Source organism: Nothoprocta perdicaria, unplaced genomic scaffold, assembly GCF_003342845.1.
Source record: "Nothoprocta perdicaria isolate Ctin4 unplaced genomic scaffold, notPer1 scaffold_36, whole genome shotgun sequence".
Classification (NCBI taxonomy): domain Eukaryota; kingdom Metazoa; phylum Chordata; class Aves; order Tinamiformes; family Tinamidae; genus Nothoprocta; species Nothoprocta perdicaria.
The window spans coordinates 1,123,753-1,141,582 of NW_020455599.1; the positions used below are offsets into that span (position 1 = coordinate 1,123,753).

Here is a 17,830-nt window from a genome sequence, read left to right on the forward strand (position 1 = left end):
CGGCGCTGCCGCTCCTACCGCGCGGCCGCTCCTCCGTGTACAGGTCGATGACCAGGTCGCCCAGCGTGGTCTCCAGCAGCACCGCCATGGCCGCCCCGCGCCGCGCCGCGCTGGGCCGCCCCCTGGCGGCGCGGAGGGGGCGCCGGCGCCAACGCGTTTGACGGGCCCGTTAGCGCAACGCGCGCCCTGCGAGGCGCAGCCCGCGCCCCGCGCCCCGCGCCGCGTGTGCGAGCTCGTTGCCGGCCCGGACGTGCGGCCCCGTGCGAGCCGAGGCCGTTCTCGCCGCCGTTCCGCGGGGCCGGGACTCACGGAAGACAGCGCTGAGGCAAACGGCACTGAGCGCAGCTCAACACTGCCCGTCTAACAGAGGCAGTTTATTTACGTGCTACTTTGAGAACCTTGAGAAAAATGGCTTTGTGTGATCGCTATAAAAAGTAAGGAGCGCCACCACCTATTTAAGTCTGAAACGGCTAAAATACTGCACTTTCAGTGCGTACACAGCAGTTTAAGCCATTGTCAGTACCAAGTATTCCAAAACRTTACACATTTTAATGGCTACAAATGTCACCAAGTGAGAGGAAGGTGCCCTGGACAAGGGSGAACTTGGTCTTCGTGGTCTGTGCCGGCAGCGAGTGCTTGTTGAAGCGCTGGAGAACAGGCCWCTTGTGGAAGGCAGGGGGAAAATAATCAGAAGAACAGCAGTGGTGATAGGCAGGGGTTTGCCATTTGCATTAAACTAAAGCTGTTGTGACCATCTGCTGTGAGACAGTAGTGAAGACTTGGAAATTTTGGGGGAAAGGTGAGAATTGTTTAATAATTCTTGCATTTCAGTTAAGGTCTGGGAGATTAAAAAGAAAGGAACTGATGCCTGAAGAAAAGGAGGAGCATGAGATTAAGAACAAAAGGAAAGAATGGACCAAAGAAAAACGCAGAAGGAAAGCATTTCTTGCTAAGTAGTTTCCCAGGGAATGTACAGAGTGAGGCATTCACAGACATTCAGAAAGGAACAGGCGCTTGTCCATTCCATTTCTGTGGGAGGAATGCCTAAATTCCTTGATGTCAACTGACAGTGCAGTATTTATAAATTCAGCAAGTCGGAGACCCTTGTTTTCCTGCATTTTTATATACCCAACAGCATTATTTATCATGCTTCTCATACAGTTTGAAAACACTGTGGTATTGTAGCTTGCTCTGCGCACGTAGGCTTCGAGCGTCCTGCCGGGGCACCATCCGTGATCTCCGATCCCTGCACAGAGCGCAAGGCCGAGCAGGAATGTTTGCAATTCCAGTGTCCTCCCACCAGCATGTGCCGAGGACATCCAGTGGCGACAAGGGCTGCATTCTCCCAGCTGCCCCACTGGGGACACTGGCGTGGCCCTTGCGTGGCCCTTAGGGAACAGGCATCGTCGGGGAGCAGACCTGCTTCGTGAGGCTGCGCCAGGAACAGGCCCTCCACCAATTTCTTTTAATCTGCCATATACAGTGCATTTAAAAAATAAAAATAAAAATAAAAAGGCTCTTGGACAGCTCTAAGAGAAACAAAATGATGTTGGGGAAGGCAGTGGAATTTAAAATGCCTGTTTTTTTATTTCTTCACCACTGCTGACTTGTGTATGACTAAGGACAAATCACTTAGCTAAACTATATGCAGTGTTTTTTAATCTCTAAAAGAAGTACTAATGATTGATAATATCTAGTGATAAAATATATGAGGTTTTCATTTTAGAAAGCAATTCATTTGGAGATTACCCCCACTTGTCTCCCCGCCCCAACATGAATAGCCCAGAGAGTTCTATTTCCAGGGCTGAAATATTCCAGGTATTTTCTCACTYTCTGAGGCATCGTTTCCCAGGGCCTTCTGGCTTGTGCCACATGTTTAGACCAGTGTCTCCTGAATGCACAGAGCGAATGAAATATTAACTTTCATGCTTTATGTACACTGTCACACATGGTTTTATACGTGGTTTTAGCACTGGCACAGGCTGCCCAGAGAGGCTGTGGAGTCTCCTTCTCTGGAGATCTTTAAAACCTGCTTGGACACAGCCCTGTGCCACATGCTCTAGATGACCCTGTGTGTGCAGGGGGGTTGGACTAAATGATCCCTAAAGGTCCYTTGCAACCTTCAGGGTTCTGTGATTCTGTACTATTAGCAAGGTGTGAGTCCCTGAACAAGATAAAACTGAGCTGCAGGTTGCTTGGATGGTGCAGGTAGTTCATTGCCCTGTCCTGGTGCTATTACGAGCTCCCTAGGCAAACTGCTAACAGGTTTGCCGTCCCTACCGTTACCTTTTTGGTTCTGTTTTGTGAACACAGACCTCAGCCTTTCTTGCTGCGTAAAGAAAGCTCTATTTATCTTCATAGCTAGCGAGGACCCAGAGAACCGGGTTGCTTCCTTTTTACCGGAGCCTGTGTGTGTTTTTGACTGCTGTTCCTGAGTTTCCCTCGGTTTTCTCAGGACGGAGCTCCTGCTGTTCCCCTCCTGCCTCCCTTCATTGGCGGCTCCCGGTGCCGCCTGCGGCCGTCCCGCCGCTTGCCCCGCTCCAGGATGCCCGGGGAGCCGCCAATCCGGCCAGTTCTTTCMCACCGAAAATAAGTAAAAATAAATAATAAACAGCCACGGAGCCGCCCGGCTCCCGCCCGCTCCGCTCGCTTCCTCCCGCGCCGCGCGGGCCCCGCCTCTTGTCGCCGCGGCCGCTCGTTGATGTTTCACTTTGTTTTAATTCCCGGCTCGCAAGATGGAGGCGGCGCTGGGGCCGCCGCCGCTGCTGCTGCTGCTGCCGCCCCTCGCCGCGGGGCTGCTGGGCCCGGCCGCGCCGCGCCCGCTCGGACAGGTACCGGCGCGGGCAGGGGCGGCGGCGCGCGCCCCGCGCCGCCGTTGCGGCCGTTGGAGGGGCGAGGCGCGCGCTTCCGGGGTGGCGCAGAGCGGGGCACCGAGGGTCCTTTCCCAGCCCCAGCGCGCGGGGACAGCGACGGGGCCGTCGCCTCTGCCCGCGTCCTGCCGCCGCTCTGCAGGGCAGGGCGCGCAGAAACGGCACGAAACGTCCCGAAACGTCCCGAAACGTCCCACCTGCTCGGCCGCCACGGGCAGCCCGCGGCGCGCGGTGCTGCCGCCGCCTCCCGCAGCGGTTCGCTGGAGGATTGGGTGCCCCGAAATGCCTGTGTCACCGGGGCAGAGCGGGGAAAGGAGTTGTTCCGATGCTGAGCTCACGTGGGCGTTTGGGCGCTATATTTTATACCTGTTGTGTCTCTCCGCTTCGTGGTGGTCGTGTGCTATAGGAGCAATGTGCAGTGTGTTAAATCCCCGTCTGCTCCTGGTGAATCTCTGAGAGAATAAAACGACGAGGTGTGACGGCCGTGAGCTCCGACCTCCCAAATCGCAGAAGGGAGCTGCCTGCTTCTTGGACCTGCGCTTAAACCGCGACTAACGCACCCTCTGGTTAATCCCCTCACGGCTAGTGGTGGCCTCCCAAGTGTGAGCGCCCAGGGCGCCCTGTCGGGCTGCAGTCACCTGTCCAGCGAGGGCAACATTTCGGTTGTGCAGCTGATTTTGTGATGTCTCTCTCTTGGAAGTTTTTTAAGGAAAACATTTCCAAGAAAGGCTGCCACAGGCCCTGTGCTGCAAAGGATTTCTGGGCTTACTTCCTGGTTTCGGCTTCTCTCTAAGGATGGTTGAAGAGAGCTGGGCTTAGCACCAGGAACTGTGCTGTCAAAATGGGGATCTAGGTCCCCATTTGAGTACCCACAGAAGTACGTCTGTAGTCAGGCCTATAGGTACAAGAGGGCAGAGAAAGCTGCGTGCAGGTGCTCCGCTTACCCCTTCTGAGAGAGGGAATGTTATCTTGAACTCGCCGAGGAGAGGCACACAGTAACACTGCACGGCAAATCCCTACCCTTGCCACCTTGCCGCCCCACGTCAGCGTTACCGCGTTGGGGTCTTAGTGTGGAGGCTGCCCCAGCTCTGTGGGACGTGGTGACACGTCTGCCCATGGGCTCTGGCTGTGGGTCTGAGGGTGCAAGTGAGCGTGCCTGGGGTGGGTGGGCGAGTAAGGTGGCCCGCGAGCACCCTCTGCACGTAGCCACGCTCTTTAGGGATTTGAGATCATCCAGGAACACCTGCTATCGGATGCTTTCTTGCTAGTCTGGGAGTCTCTGCACCTGTTGGCTGTATAGTGTCATAGATAGGAGAGCATCAGTGCATGGGTGATGCACAGAAAAGGGCWCGAGTCAAAAAGAGAACATATGGCTTTAGTGCCCTCTTTTTTTTCTTCTTTTTAATCTCAAACCCAARTTATGTTTCCTCCAGTACTCCTTGTAGTACCTTCAGGATCATTTTCGACGTGGAAGGAAGAGCAAGAGGACTTACTCGTGTGTGAACGTGAGCCCAGCAGTGGTGGCCTGGTAGGAAGGGCAGGGCCCGGGCAGCGGGATGGGCAGCGCGGGAGCAGGTCCGTGCTGCGGAGGCTGCTCCCGGAGCCACGAGCGGGATCTGCGTGGCCGCCCCTCGGGCCGGCAGCCAGGCTGGCACTGCCGGCTCCTAGGGCACTCCGGCATTAGCCTTGCTGTGACCACCTCCGGCGATGGGGGGTAGCGTAGCGCCGGCCGGCTCCTGCTGATAGCCTCACATCTTACAGCCCTGGTGTGGGGCGTTAAGGTCTCCCCCCAGGCTAAAGGCCGTGGCGGTGCTGAGAAGCTGCAGCACAAGGACTGGGACAAACCTTGAAGCACTGGAACAGCGTGTGCACGGTTTTGTAAGGCTGAAACGGCRCTCTCCGGCGCTGGAATGCGCCCGCCTCGTTGTTGTGCAATGCTTGCCCTTTCTTAAATAAGCCCTTTGGAAATCTGGGWTTTTTTCTTTTTTCTTAGGCATTAGGATGTGTACTTTTGTTTTTCTTTCTCCTTGTGAAATCTGGATGCGTAAAACTAGGTTACAGATTCATTAATATTAACAGTTAAAAAAAAATACGGAATGATGCAACGAGGGAGCTGAACTTCACATCAACATATTTTTCAGATACTGGATCAGGAGTTAGCTTTTGTTTTTAGACCATTTTTCAGTGCGTGCTGATAGGCTAAAAGAACAGCTGGTTGAGTGCTGTGAAGTTTGTTTACTCTGTTTGCCTCTTGATAACACAGGTTCWGCTGTTCTCTTTGTAAAAGGTTTGCTCACCTGCAAGACTTCTTTGTGGTTTAGTTACCTGGAAAACATTGTTTTCAGATTATTTATTTGTTGGCAGCAAGAAACCTTTGTGTAGACTTCAACAGAAAATGTATATAGCCTTCACTAGCTAAATACATATTCAGTGGGTGCAACGCCTTTTAATCAGAAAAGAAACTTGCTAATAGTGACCTGATGTCTGTTGTTTCTTTCATAGCTTTATTCCAGTTTCTCTGTCATCTTTCCATGTATATTTGATTAAATGAAAGCAGTGTGATGTAACCCTCTCCTGTTATTGTGAGACTAAGTATTTGTCTTTAAGGCTCCGATAAAATATTCATAATATGAGAAGATTTAATAGAGAGAAAGCATAGGTAATTTATTCTAGCAGCATACCTAAGGCAAAGGAAAGGATRAGCAATATTTTATTGAGAATCATTGGAAGAGAGGACGGAATATCAGTATGCTTGCTCAGGAAACAAAAGTGAAGCAAAAGCAGCTCATGTTGGATTCACGTATATGCATACAAGGCTAGTTTGGCTTTACAGAATCACAGGATAGTCGAGGTTGGAAGGGACCCCTAGAGAYCATCTAGTCCAACCCCCTGCTCCAGCAGGGACACCCAGAGCACGGGGCACAGGGCGGCATCCAGGCGGGTTTGGAAGCCCTCCAGAGAAGGAGACTCCACARCCTCCCTTGTTCCAGGGCTTTAGTTGCTTAAGCCAAGGCTGCCAGGCAAGGCCAGCCCTCACGAGGGAAGATTTTGGACTAAACATCTGTGAAGTGCGAGGGACGGCGCTGCAGACCTGTCGAGGATGCTGCCACGGTTATTGCTTGATGCAGTTGCACTGACTACAGTTAGGGCTCATCCTACAGCTCGGCTGTTGTAGGATTTCCATTTCCAATCTGGCTAAAGACTTTGAGGGGCAGAGGTCCCCATCCTAGACCCTTTGAGGTTGTACTGCCCCACCTACACTCCTAGGTCTCCCTGTAGCACATGGTGAAAGAGATCAGAAAAYGTTCATCATTTGCAACTTTTAACTGATTCAGCCTCACAGAAATCATCGGCTAACAAATAAAATCAGGCACTCACRGGAATTCTGGGGTGTTTATTGCTGTGCTGTTGCTGTGCTGCCCGAACTCCCCCAGAGCAGAAGGTGGTGGAAGTGCTGTCCTCGTTGCAGGCACAGCATTGTTGGAGTTCTAGGACAATGATGGGAAAACTTAGGAAAGTTCAGGAGAAAAATCTACGTCCCTGGAGAGCGCCAGGAATTATGGGGCCATTTTTAGTGTATCTTCATAGATTCAAGACACAGTAAATTACAAGACTGCATGAAATTTAGATGAACCTGCTGTTAATGCTCAAAAGTGTCTTGTAAGCTGCAAAGAGAAAGCTTTATACTCTTAGTTTAGGCTTCTCCAGAACTTGGCAACATGATATTATGGATTAGGCTGTAGGTCCAAAGTCTGGCTCCCAGTGGCTTCATTACAACAGGCTTAACCTTTTTTTTTTTTTTTTTGGTAATATATACAAAATAAATCATGTGCGGTTTCTTATTTACTTTTCTTAGCACTGGAGCACATGCCTGCAAGATGTATCTGTAAAGCAAATCTGTTTTATTTTCTAAGTAGGGATTTTTACTATGGTACCAAAGAAGTATTCCCTCTGTTGAAATGAAAGGGTATTTCCTAAGACTGCGAGTCTTGACGTCTGGACGGTTAGATGGAGGTGGCTCCTTCCGTGTGCTTGAGTTCAGACTGGAGCTCTGACAGGGCTGGTTCTCCGTTCTGGCCTCCCAGGAGGACAGCGGGGTACCAAACGTGCCAGGCTACCTGGTTTAACAAGCAGTAGCAGCGCTTAGGGGAGCCCCGAGGGAGCGCTGGTGTGTGTATCCTGACAGCAGATCCTGTCAGGAATGACGGATGCAGTGGGGGCTGGCTCTGGACAGGGGGAAGGGCTGGGGGATACACTGGGGTCCTTTCCAGCCCAGTGCTTTCATGGCTCCTTGAGATGTTTTTAGACCAGTCTAAGCGGAGCCAGAACAACGTAAACTCAGCAGCAGCAGGACTTGGGGATCTGGTTGGAGTGTTTCTTAGCAAGGCTGGCCATGGTCGAGCGGGACCAGTAGTGAAGAGTCAGCACAGGGACATGTGGCTGACGGGGAGCAAATGTTTCTAGCGTGACAAGTCCAGACCTGGCACCGTGGCAGCGCAGGAGACGGGACTGCACCGGTTGAAGAATTTGTCGGATGTGAATGTGAAGGAAGTGCGGGAACAGGAGCGGCAAGCACCTGAGCTGTGCGAGCAGAGCCGAGCGGGGCTGCCTGGGGAGCGGGGCGGCCCGGAGCTGCCGCCTCCCCTGGGTGCTGGCCCGGCAGGATCGGGTCGGACGCGGCACCACGGCAGCTCGGGGCTGCCGGGAGCAGAGCCGCTGGCGGCTGCACCTCCGCATCCCGGCCCCGCTGCTCGCCCGGCTCCTCTCCGCCCTGAGCTGGTGGGAGAAGAGCCCGGCACTAACGGGAATGGCTTCCTGCCAGTGCAATGAGCTCAGTGACTCACGGGCTGCTGGCACACGGAGAKGGAAGGAGGGTGCGCGGAGAGGAGGAACCATCCTGCTTCGCTCGGGGCCGGAGCAGCAAAGGGCCGCYTCACATCAGCTGCCCTCTTGCCTTGGCCCCTCTGCTCTGGGACCTGCACAGCACGGAGGTGATCCCCAAAGTGATTCAATTTCTTAGACACCTAATACGCGCTTCAAGTGCAAGTTAMGTGTGTACCTATGTGCTTTTGCACACTAAGTCGTAACAGAATCRAAAGCTGTCTTATAAAATCACATRTACTTCAGTTTTTACATGGAATGCKCAATACTAAGCAAAGCAGTTTTCCCCATGTCCTTCATTTTCAAGTTATAAAAAAAATGTTGGGAGAATTATCTTTCTTTTCACTAGATGCTGGCTATCAGTCATTTCCTTTTCTCTCATGTTTTTATTGAGGCCTTTCAGAGATGTTGAAAAAGAATGCGAAATGTTTTTTGCATAAAGGAGCTCAAATTTCATTTGAAGCTCAAAAACTGAAAGAAAACTGCCTGGAAAATCTGTCCTGGAGGCCCTTTGATTTCTCACTTGATAGAAAAAACTAGGAAGTCATGACACACATATTTAGTAATCTGTTATGCAATGTGGGGCTGTAGGAGAAGTAAAACTCTGGATGCTAGATAAAGAGGAGGGTTTTTTTTTTAATACATAGCATTCTTAAAATGGGAGAAGAAAATATTTGGTTGGAAGAAATTACAGATAGCAGAATGGATTGCATCCTCTGATCTTTCTACTAATTCGATGTGTATTTTCATTAAATAGATTTCCAGTTATCTTACTTAACTGATAATGTTMTTTTACTGTGAATGGCTGGGATGTGAGTTTGGGGGAAAAGTCAGTAATCTGGTAATTTTCTTTTACTCATTTCCTGGAAAAATCCTTGAGAAGAGATTTGCCTTTACAGTCTCAATGGGAGACTGAAGTGCCTCCATGCCCCTCCGAATCTCTGAGAGTTTTCCAGGTGACTTGACGTGTGTAGCTGAAACATCAATGATGAGTCATTGCCAACTGTCTGTTCGGGGTTTAAACGGCATTTTAAACCAAGCTGAGGCCKGATTCCTACTGCAGCAGATTTAAATGTTGCTTTTGAGTTTGTGGTAGTCCTGCCTAAACTAGTACTAATTAAATCAGTGCCAATTGTTGTTAGGATTTTTTTTCATATTGCAGGTGTGCTTCCAAACTCTGCTCCTTAAATGTGGCTGCTTGTGTTGGGGACTCTCTTCTTCAAGTATTTTCTTCCTCAAAGAATTTAGTGTTTTCTAAAAATGCGATTTCCCGAATGTTAGAGTGGGAATGGGATTTGCTTGTGCGCTTTTTTTCTTGATCTGTTCCTAAAATCTGAGCAAATTCAACTTTCTACAAAGACTGGCTTAATTTTCTAGCCACTAGGCAACAGAAGTAGAGCCGAAGAAGATGCTGGAAGTGTGGAGAGCAGGAGCTCTCCAGGACCATGCTGGGAATGCGGCTGGGATCCACRGAGGCTGCCAGGAGGGGAGCCGGCCTTTCCGCGCAGCAGGGAGGCTCCCGGGGCCTTGGTCAGGGGCCACTTCGGGAAACTAAAGGGCCCCTCTGCAAAAGAGCCCCTGAAATTAGGAGGATGAAGCAGGAGGACAAAAGGAAGTCCGAGCTCGGACATCCATGGAGGAAACAATAAATTACAGCAATTAGGGGTTGAAAAAAGGCAGTAAATGCCAGTTAGCTGTGGCTCTGGAGGGGCCTTGTGTGCCATAATTTGGGAATGATAACCAAAGAATCAAGATTCCTGCTGAGAATGAAAAAACTGAGTGTTGCTTTAGGGTAGGCTGACATTATATCTTAGGTCTTCCAAGCGAAATGTAATTTAAGTGGAACACAGCACATTTTTTCAAACTTTTTAACCAATTTTATGCTTTTCAGTGGTAGAGAATCTGATGTCACCTGGTGTAAAGTCTGTTCTGTTTCAGCTAWTATGAGAGACTGTTTCTGTTACATCCCCATGTAGCATTTTCATGAGYATTTTGCTTTATTTCTATCTTTTAGCTTTAATTTTACTAAAAAAAAAAAAGAGATTTTGCTTAAAAGGAAGCTGCAATCATTCTTTCTCATCCATTTTATTAAAAAAAGAGGGAAAAAGCCCTTGTGTGGAAGAGGTTAGTGGTTTGCTGGATCGTGTGGGCATGAGCTGGCTTGCCCTACGCGCTCTCCCTGTCAGTGCAGAGGCCGGGGCTGCTCGTGGCTTGCAGTGGTGTAAGCCCTTTTCTTACCAAGCTTTCCCTCTCTCTCCATTGCTGTTTTCCAGGAAACAATCAGAGTCAATGTTTTGATGTTAAAAACCGGCGGAGAATTTTCCAAAGGACAGGTTAGTCGAGTCTTTCTGTTTATTCTGAGTTGATATGCAGTGAAACAAGCTCTGCCTGTGGATGAGAGTACGTTATTTTGTGGGACTTCAGTCAGCATTAAGAGTGTTCCTCTGCAAACAGAATTGCAGCACAGGGGCATAGGAACCATTCCTTCCTTCCTTGAATCATTCATTCATTCTGTCCRTCTGTCTTCCAGGTTGTTTTTAACATCACCTATGTTAATGGCCAGGTGTATCTAAATGATTTCCCAATGAAGAGCGGCGTTACCCACATAACGTGCCACACAATGATCTGTGAGTATTCCTCAGTTTTGCTTTGTGTGCAATTCGTTTCCCTGTTATCCAGCAGCCAAATATGACAGTGACTACGTGGCCTCATACTCTCAGAAACTGAACATTGTAGAAGCAAATCATTTCCCAAATTGGGAAAAGTTGCAACTAAAATGGGGACAAAACGCATTTAAGAACCGCCTTGTTCTTAAGCATGTTCACATGCCTGGATGTACTTGATCTGCCCGGAAAGGCAGGCTCTGCCTGGCTTTTCAGAGGAATGTTTTAGGCTACAAGCTGGGCAGGGTGAACAGAAGGATGCAGCTCCACCCTGCTAATGGCTCTCTCCCGAGGTGCTTGGCTTATATCCAGGAAGTCTCAGCAGCTCCCATAGGAGTTGCTGTTAGGAGGATCTTCTAATTATCTCCTTTCTGTGTTTACTGGGACAGGTTTCTCCTGGATAGGCTGCTAGGGCACCAGTACTTCAGTTGCTGGGATTCTCTAATGGTCGATGAGCTGTCAGGATTTTGCAACTGCATTTTATCCACTGCTTCAATGGTGCATGTCTTCTGAAGGACCATGGAGCGCTGCAGTTTTGGAGACACACAGAGCAGGCCATGTAGTTAATTAAACAGGGGCTGTTACACTCTTTTGATTTAAGCTTTTGCTGTATTCGGAAGGATCTCTTGATGGGTCAGTCCCAGGCTTGGTGTCGGAGATCATCCTCTCTCCCATCAGAGGCCCACTTAGGAAGTACTAATGCCTTTTAAAAATACTCTGTGAGCTTGTCTCCGGGATGCTTCTCTCCAGAGCAGGAGCAATCCATTAGGAGCTGGACACTATTTCCTTGCTGGGGTGGGAGGACAGTCAGTTGTTTCTGTTTGTCTGGGACAGTTACACTTCTAGTGTCCCAATCTTTCTTTTTTTTTCACCTTTTCCACTTCTGGGTGGAAAACATGGTAAAATGTCATTTCCCTGCAAGGTAACTGGCTCCAGGAAAAGTGATAGGATTTTACTGACCAATTCTGAGGAATGCTGAGCACTCTCTACCGTTGCTCCTGGGAGGTTCCCAAAYGGCACGTGTGTCACTGGCAGTGCCTACAGTTACGAATGTCAGTCTGAAACAATGAGGGAACCAAATGTGGGAGGGGGAACCTGGAATCCCCTCTCTCTGCTCCTCYGACTGGGACTTCGCTGGCACCTCCAAAAGGACGTGGGTGCTATTTATGGGGACCTCACGGTAGATTCAGGTAACGCTTGTGAGCTGCTGCGTGAGCGTGGGGATGGCCGTGGCCTGGTCCCCTCCACCGGAGACCCGGCGTCCTCGCCGTGGCAGGGGGAGCCTCTCCAGCRCCCGCCCAACGCGGAGCTGAGGACGTCGGGAAAAGCAGGAAAGATGCAGCGAGTCTGGGCAGACACGGAGACGGCGCCAGGGCCRCCCGCTCTGTGCTTGCGGGGAGGCTCGGGCTGGGAAGGGAGCCTGAGGGGCAGCGGAGGAGACATGTGTGAGGGAATTGTCGCTCCCAGCGTGACATCCCCGCGGAAAAGAGCGGTCAGTGTCAGAGCCCAGAGCAGCAGGTTTGTTTAAACTCCCTTGGAGGAAAACGTGATTCGGGCTAAGCAGACACCTCGGGCCGATCAGCGTGGGCGGCGCAGGACCTGGTCTCGGGCAGTGGGAGGCTGAAAGCTGCTCCGGGACCGAGGGCGCTAGCGCGGGCGGCCGGCGGCGCCGCCCTCGCCAGGACGAAGCCGCCCCGGCGGCTCGAGTGCCTCTGCGGTGGGGCGGGTGCCCTGGGCCGGCGCAGCCGCCCCCACGCTGCCCTCGGCTCGTGCAGCTCCCGGGACAACCCCGGTGCCGCTGGAGCCGAGGCGGCCGCGCTGCTCCCGCTCGCGGCCCCCTTCCCTCCGGAGGGCTCCTGGCAAACACTGCGGCCGGGTGCCCGAGGGAGGGCCTGTTGTGCCCCACGGTGCGTCGGGATGGGGCCTTTCCCCCTTCAAACCTGCGGCTTCCCTGTTGGCAGTGGAGGACGCGGAGAAGCCGCTGCAAGGGCAGCGCTTGGGCACGGTGGGCGCCCGCATCATGGTGCACGAGTGGCCGCTGGCGTCCAGCTCAGACCTGAAGCTCGTCGTCATCCAGGAAGAAGTGACGGAAATTGATGGGAAACAGGTAAAAAATAACACTCGGCTTCTCGTGGATTTAGGAGAGGCTTCCAGCTCCCAAAGAGTAAAACTTTTCCGTGCCTCAGTGGGTGGTGAGAGCACAGTCTATATAATGCAGCTGCCCACTGCTCCTCAGCTTGGCTCCTCCACCTTCACTGTCCGCTGCGCTCCTGGTCCGTCCTCGCAATCCCGAGCTGCAGCTACAACCCTCATCGCTTGTGCTCCCGATTCCTGTTAGTTCCTGGCCTCACGGAGCACTTGCTGCTTTTAGTTGTGCTGAATGTTTCCTGCATAAGCTCTGCTTGCAGTGATTATTAAATGAAGAGGGTCTAATGCACCACGTGAAAGAGGAGGAGGACACTGGCAAGYTGCCTGTTCTAAATAACAGGAGAAAGGAAACAAGCTAAAAGCCACRAAACCAGATGCGACAGTGAGTGATCCCAGTAGAATTTTTCTGGGTATGTTGAAAATAGCAACATTGCTACCAAAGCAGAAGTATTAGTCTTGTCTCAGCAACACACTAAACATTTGCACATGCCCTTTTCCTCTGTGCTTATTACTGGCCTCCCTGGAGAGGACCTCCCTGATCACAATGACCGAGTGCAGGAAGGAGGTGGGGAGAGAGACCCAGTCTGTTGGGTGCACATCCTCACGTGATAAGACTGCAGGAATCCGTGAAGAAGAAAAATGAAATAGTACATTCCTGTTGGCAGTGTCTGTAGGTCTGTACATTTTGATGGCTTGGCAGGGTCCGTGCTGTGCTGCTTCCCTGTGCCAGCCTCTCTTGCTTTAATTCCACTCAGCCCTATCAACCTGCTTGCATCTCCCGCAGGTTCAGCAGGAAGAAGTAACTGAAATAAATATTTTAGTGAAGGACACGAGAGTCCTTCGGCACTCGAGCTACACGGTTCCTCTGAAGGAGAGCATGCTCTACTCCATGCCCAGGGCCAGCGACACCGTGTTCACGTTCCCCAACCCCGCAGGAAAAGGTCTGTCTCTTAGTGTTACGTTGTGGTTTTAACCATAGGTCACATAGTGCTTTGTAAGGGCAAGAGGATGTTGTTATTCTCATGGCACGCATAGGATAACCACTTCTTCACGAGCAGGAATGTATTTGCTATACCTCAGGTCCATTCTTATACTTTGTCTTTTATAATTTGTCTTGTTCTGGTTTCAAATCTCTTCCCCTGTGAAGTACCTCTATGATGCCTCTAACCATGCAACCCAGATGTCTCAGGTGAATAATCGCCCTCTCAGTGCCATGGTGGAAGTTTCTCTAAAGAGAAATTYCCTTTTTCTGAATGGGAAAATTAGAGAGGAAATACCCATCTGGGTCATTTCCAAGCCAGAGAACAGTCTTACATTGTTAAACCTCGATACTTTAGAAGCATGCGAAGTTATTTGATGCCATTTGTTAATCAAAAATCCTCAAGGGTTTCATAGCAGATGGCTCTTTTGCTGCCCATCTGCACAGAAAAAGTTCCTCGCTTTTTATCAGATGACAGCTGAAATCCACGACTAAAGGCACAGCTGACGTCTGCACCGCAGCTCTGCTCCTGCCTCTCGAGGAGTTTATTTCACTGAGGGCAAATGGAAACGGCAGCCTCTGTACTCTCACTGTCACCTTGTGATAACTCTGCCATAAATACAGAAATGCAGCATTTCTCTATTGCTTTGTTTCYACTTTGCACTGTCATTTGTTGAATTATCATGTCTAGCGAGCCAAATGAAAAGAGAAAGTAAACGTAGCTTATATTTTTTCTGCAGATATTCAAGACCCCCTGCAAACCACCAGCCAGTACCTTATCCCGCAAGCAGAAACGACAGCAGATGAGGAGACTTTACCTGGGAAGTTACCAGAGACCCCTCTTCGGATGGAGCCTCCATCTTCTTATAAGGTAGTTTTGTTTCGGTCTATTTTTGTGGATGTAGCCTTAAAGACTTGCTTAAAAATGAGAAGCTTTCATTCCTATTTTTTCACACTCCTAGGGATGAAACTGTATACGACTTAGGGATGTTTCGAGGAGGAAAAGTTACAGGAAAATGCTGTTGAGAAAAAATGTAAAGCAAAATTACAGTTTCTTCCTACTGTTCCTGGTATTGTCCACAAAAAATAAGCACAAATACTAGATTTCCCCCTTTGTGGATGCTTGCAGACAAAACAAACAGAAACAGCATTGTTAAGATGCAGATGGTAGGTTTTCCTGATGGAAAGACCAAACACAATATCCACTCAAAATGGTAAAAATGCAAATAACATTCCTAGCACTTCATCATGGGGGCTTTACCATTAATTTAAAAAGCAACATAGCACATTATAGCTTATTCCTCAAAAAGAGCATTTCCATTCGTACTTAACCTACAGTTGTGACTTCTCAGGCTTTCTATTTGATAAAGCCCAGGAATTTTTTCACTGTGTTAGGATAACTCACAGGGACTAAATTCTGCAGAAGCCTAAGAAATCCCTGCAGTGCATCATTAAGAAGGACAAACTTCAAAGGAGTCCCAGACTCCAGTGAAAAAAATACGTTGGAGTCATCAGTGAATCCAACCCTATGTTATATCTATGTGCATCTACACCTATACATCCATAAGTCAATCTGCTGCCCCGTACCATGGTTCCYCAGTAGCTGCCAAAGCGGTGCTTGCTGTGGTTTTCAGCCTGTCTTGGTTTCTTTCCCCTTTGGTTGTAGGTGATGTGCCAGTGGGTGGAGGACTTCAGAAAAGGCCTGTGCAGATTCTGGTTTCGCTCCTTCCCCCTCTTCTTTAATTTGATGGAGGTCATCGTGGTCGGAGTTGTTGGCGCGACTCTCATCCTGAAAGTCTTAAAGGTCATTTTCCCTTCGTGTGAACACAAGTGAGTGACTCGTGCTGCTTTTTTAATTTGTCCTGTGTCCTCATGCCACCTCCCAGAGCACGTGGGCAGCCGTGAGTACTTTTGGTAACCGTCTTGCTAGAGTAGAAGTGGAGAACCAGCTTGTAGCAGCTGCCCTGCCACAACAGCAAGTCGCTTAGGACCTGCCCTGTGGGAGCCTCCAAAGGGGGCAGAACAAGGCAAGGAAGCCCAGGGCGGATGATCCAGGTGTTGAGCAGTGGCTGACGGAAGCTGCCCCTGGCAGAGGTCAGTGCTGAGGATGGGACCCGGCTGCAGGAATCTCTCCCCTATTCAGAGGGTAGGTGGCTCGTTCAAGCTTTCCAAGAGAYGGCAGTGCTTCAGCAATGGTTCTTTTCTATATTTCCTCGGCTCTCGTTCTGCCTGCTCGCTAAAGCGGTCCTATGTGGCAAAGCAGTCTAAGGGGTGAGGGCTGAATTCTTCATTTTACACTGATGGGAGTAAGCAGAGGGTCCCATGGGGCAGGGGACCTGCTCTCCCCCAAAAGTGCGGCCCTCATTCCAGCTCTGAATGCAGAGCTCGGTCACAACAGAGCTCAAAACAGAGGCTTGAGCTTGTTTCAGAAAATAGCATAAGAGCCTGTCAGAACAGTTCTCAAGGTAGGAAATTTTACGCTGCTCTGACATTGAGCACAGAGCCAACACAACTGGCATTTTAGAAAGCGGTCAAAGGACCTGCCTGAAGCTACAGCTAATACGTGTTGGAACCAGTTTTCCCTCAGGTTTTCATGAAATAAGTATCACCAGGGTTAATACTTCAAAAGTATTTAAAAAAAAAACAGGGTTTTTTTAAGAAGAAATTGTATTTTCAGAACAAATGGTAGCGTAGCTCGCTATATTGCTTACCCCATCTCATCTTCTGTTTCAGAGGCATCCTCCTCCTTCCTCAGGACAGCTTTGTACCTGTGATTGCCATCAGTCTGCCTGCAGAGGCCCCCGACAGGAAAGACAACGTAGAGGAGAAAGCCTGCACTTAATGCTCTCTTACTGGGGACGGGTTGGGATTTTTCTTTTATTTTTTTTTCCCCCTTATGAATTTTTAAGTTGATTGAAATTTGGCACTTGATTTTAACATGTTGTTTGTTTCCTGCTAAGAAAACTAAGCTATTTGATATGTTGGTAACGGGGCAGGGAGGCTGAGGCCCTTTCGAGTGCCTCAGGTTTAGCTGGTTCGCGCCCAGAGGGCCACAGCTTGGTTTAACTTCTGTGAAGTCAGCGCCCGGCGGCTCGGACAGGCTGCAGCGGCCTCTGCACCCACAGCCCCAACCGCTCGGCTGCCTGAAGCAGCGAGAGGAGATTCAGGGTGTCCTGAAGCCTTGAAACAACCTGTGGTGGCGTCGGGAGCCGCACGAGCGCCTGCGAGCCCCAGCGGGGCCGCCGGGCCGGTTTCAGGGGCTGCCGGGCCAAGCCGGCCTTGCCAGGAGGCCACCGCTTCCAAACCGCTTCCAAACGTGGCTAAAGAACTTGACACGCACAGGCTTCAAATTCAGTTCTAGATCTCAAGCACTTTATACCAGAACTTGCTTTTACGAACCCTTACTCTCATAGAAATTGTTAGCCCTTGCCCTGGGCTCACTTGCCAGGAGCTTTCCCTGTCCAGGACAGCAGGACTCTGCTACGTCTCTAAACCAAAAAACTAGTTCCACGAAAGCACTGGTTTGCTCTGGCTGAACAGGCCCAGTTTCCCATACTGATTTGTATTGTTAATGGTTTTCAAATAAATATTTGAATTATTACACTCTGTTCGTGTGTGTGTATATATATCTATGTGCCAAGAACAGCARTTTACAGAACACATTAGTTCCTTGGTGCGGGTTCTTTTGCTGTTCTTCATTAAAAAAAAAAAAGTTTGTCAGAGGATTGAGGACTATAAAAAACAACAGAAGGAAACCTGCCTACCCGGCCTTTGACTGAGCACAGCTGAGCACCCAGGAGTGCTCAGACTGTCCCTAATTGCTGAAATTGTTAAGGTGAGGGGGAAAACAATTTTTAAAATTTATTCTTATTTTTACATTATTCTTCTTATTATACCTACGCAGGTATAATACGCACCTACGCAGAAGACACTAGTGACCTTCCTCAAACTTCTGTCCGTTGTTTTGTTCTTTCCACCCATCCTCATTCCTCTGGGATTTGTACTTGGCACTCAGTTCCCCCTGCGGAGCAGGAGCAGCGGTGCCGATGGTGCCGACGGTGCCAACGTCCTGGGCAGTGCCTGGTGGGACGCTGCCCTGAGGGCGCCGCCGCAGGGACCAGCCAGCAACTCAAGCAATGAGGGAGGCTGAAGCTGTGGAGGCCTTTGGACTGGGAATGCAGCCATGGGAAGGGAAAGACGAGCCATGGAGAGGTGGCTGCACTGGAAACCACTAGGGGCTCCACAAGAAGGCCCACTCAAGGCTGCCGGGCACGAGGAAGAGCTGGAGC

The 17,830-nt window shown here is 50.2% G+C and overlaps 2 protein-coding genes across 2 annotated transcripts in view; one reads left to right on the plus strand and one right to left on the minus strand.

The window, feature by feature from the left end:
* The window catches only part of PPIL4 (peptidylprolyl isomerase like 4), a 15,364-nt gene extending 15,262 nt beyond the window's left edge, over positions 1-102 (minus strand). The window contains exon 1 of the mRNA XM_026044409.1: positions 19-102. Coding sequence (XP_025900194.1) covers positions 19-88 — 70 coding nt within the window. The 5' untranslated portion in view covers positions 89-102. The remainder of the gene's footprint in view (positions 1-18) is intronic.
* A 1,671-nt stretch (positions 103-1,773) lies between these two features.
* Positions 1,774-17,142, plus strand: GINM1 (glycoprotein integral membrane 1). The gene is made up of 9 exons (XM_026044369.1): positions 1,774-1,818; positions 4,316-4,375; positions 10,025-10,084; positions 10,282-10,378; positions 12,376-12,521; positions 13,347-13,503; positions 14,282-14,412; positions 15,208-15,371; positions 16,275-17,142. The coding sequence occupies exons 1-9, from the start codon at positions 1,774-1,776 to the stop codon at positions 16,381-16,383; spliced, it is 969 nt and encodes a 322-aa protein (XP_025900154.1). The 3' UTR covers positions 16,384-17,142.
* The last annotated feature ends 688 nt before the right edge of the window (positions 17,143-17,830 follow it).

What these genes read in the sequence shown, in the direction of transcription:
- GINM1 (XM_026044369.1), top strand. Translation starts at nt 1,774, where the DNA reads ATGAATAGCCCAGAGAGTTCTATTTCCAGGGCTGAAATATTCCAG. An exon ending in GGACTTACTCGTGTGTGAAC is followed by an intron (nt 4,376 to 10,024) that starts GTGAGCCCAGCA and finishes GCTGTTTTCCAG; the next exon opens with GAAACAATCAGAGTCAATGT. An exon ending in CCCCAACCCCGCAGGAAAAG is followed by an intron (nt 13,504 to 14,281) that starts GTCTGTCTCTTA and finishes TTTTTTCTGCAG; the next exon opens with ATATTCAAGACCCCCTGCAA.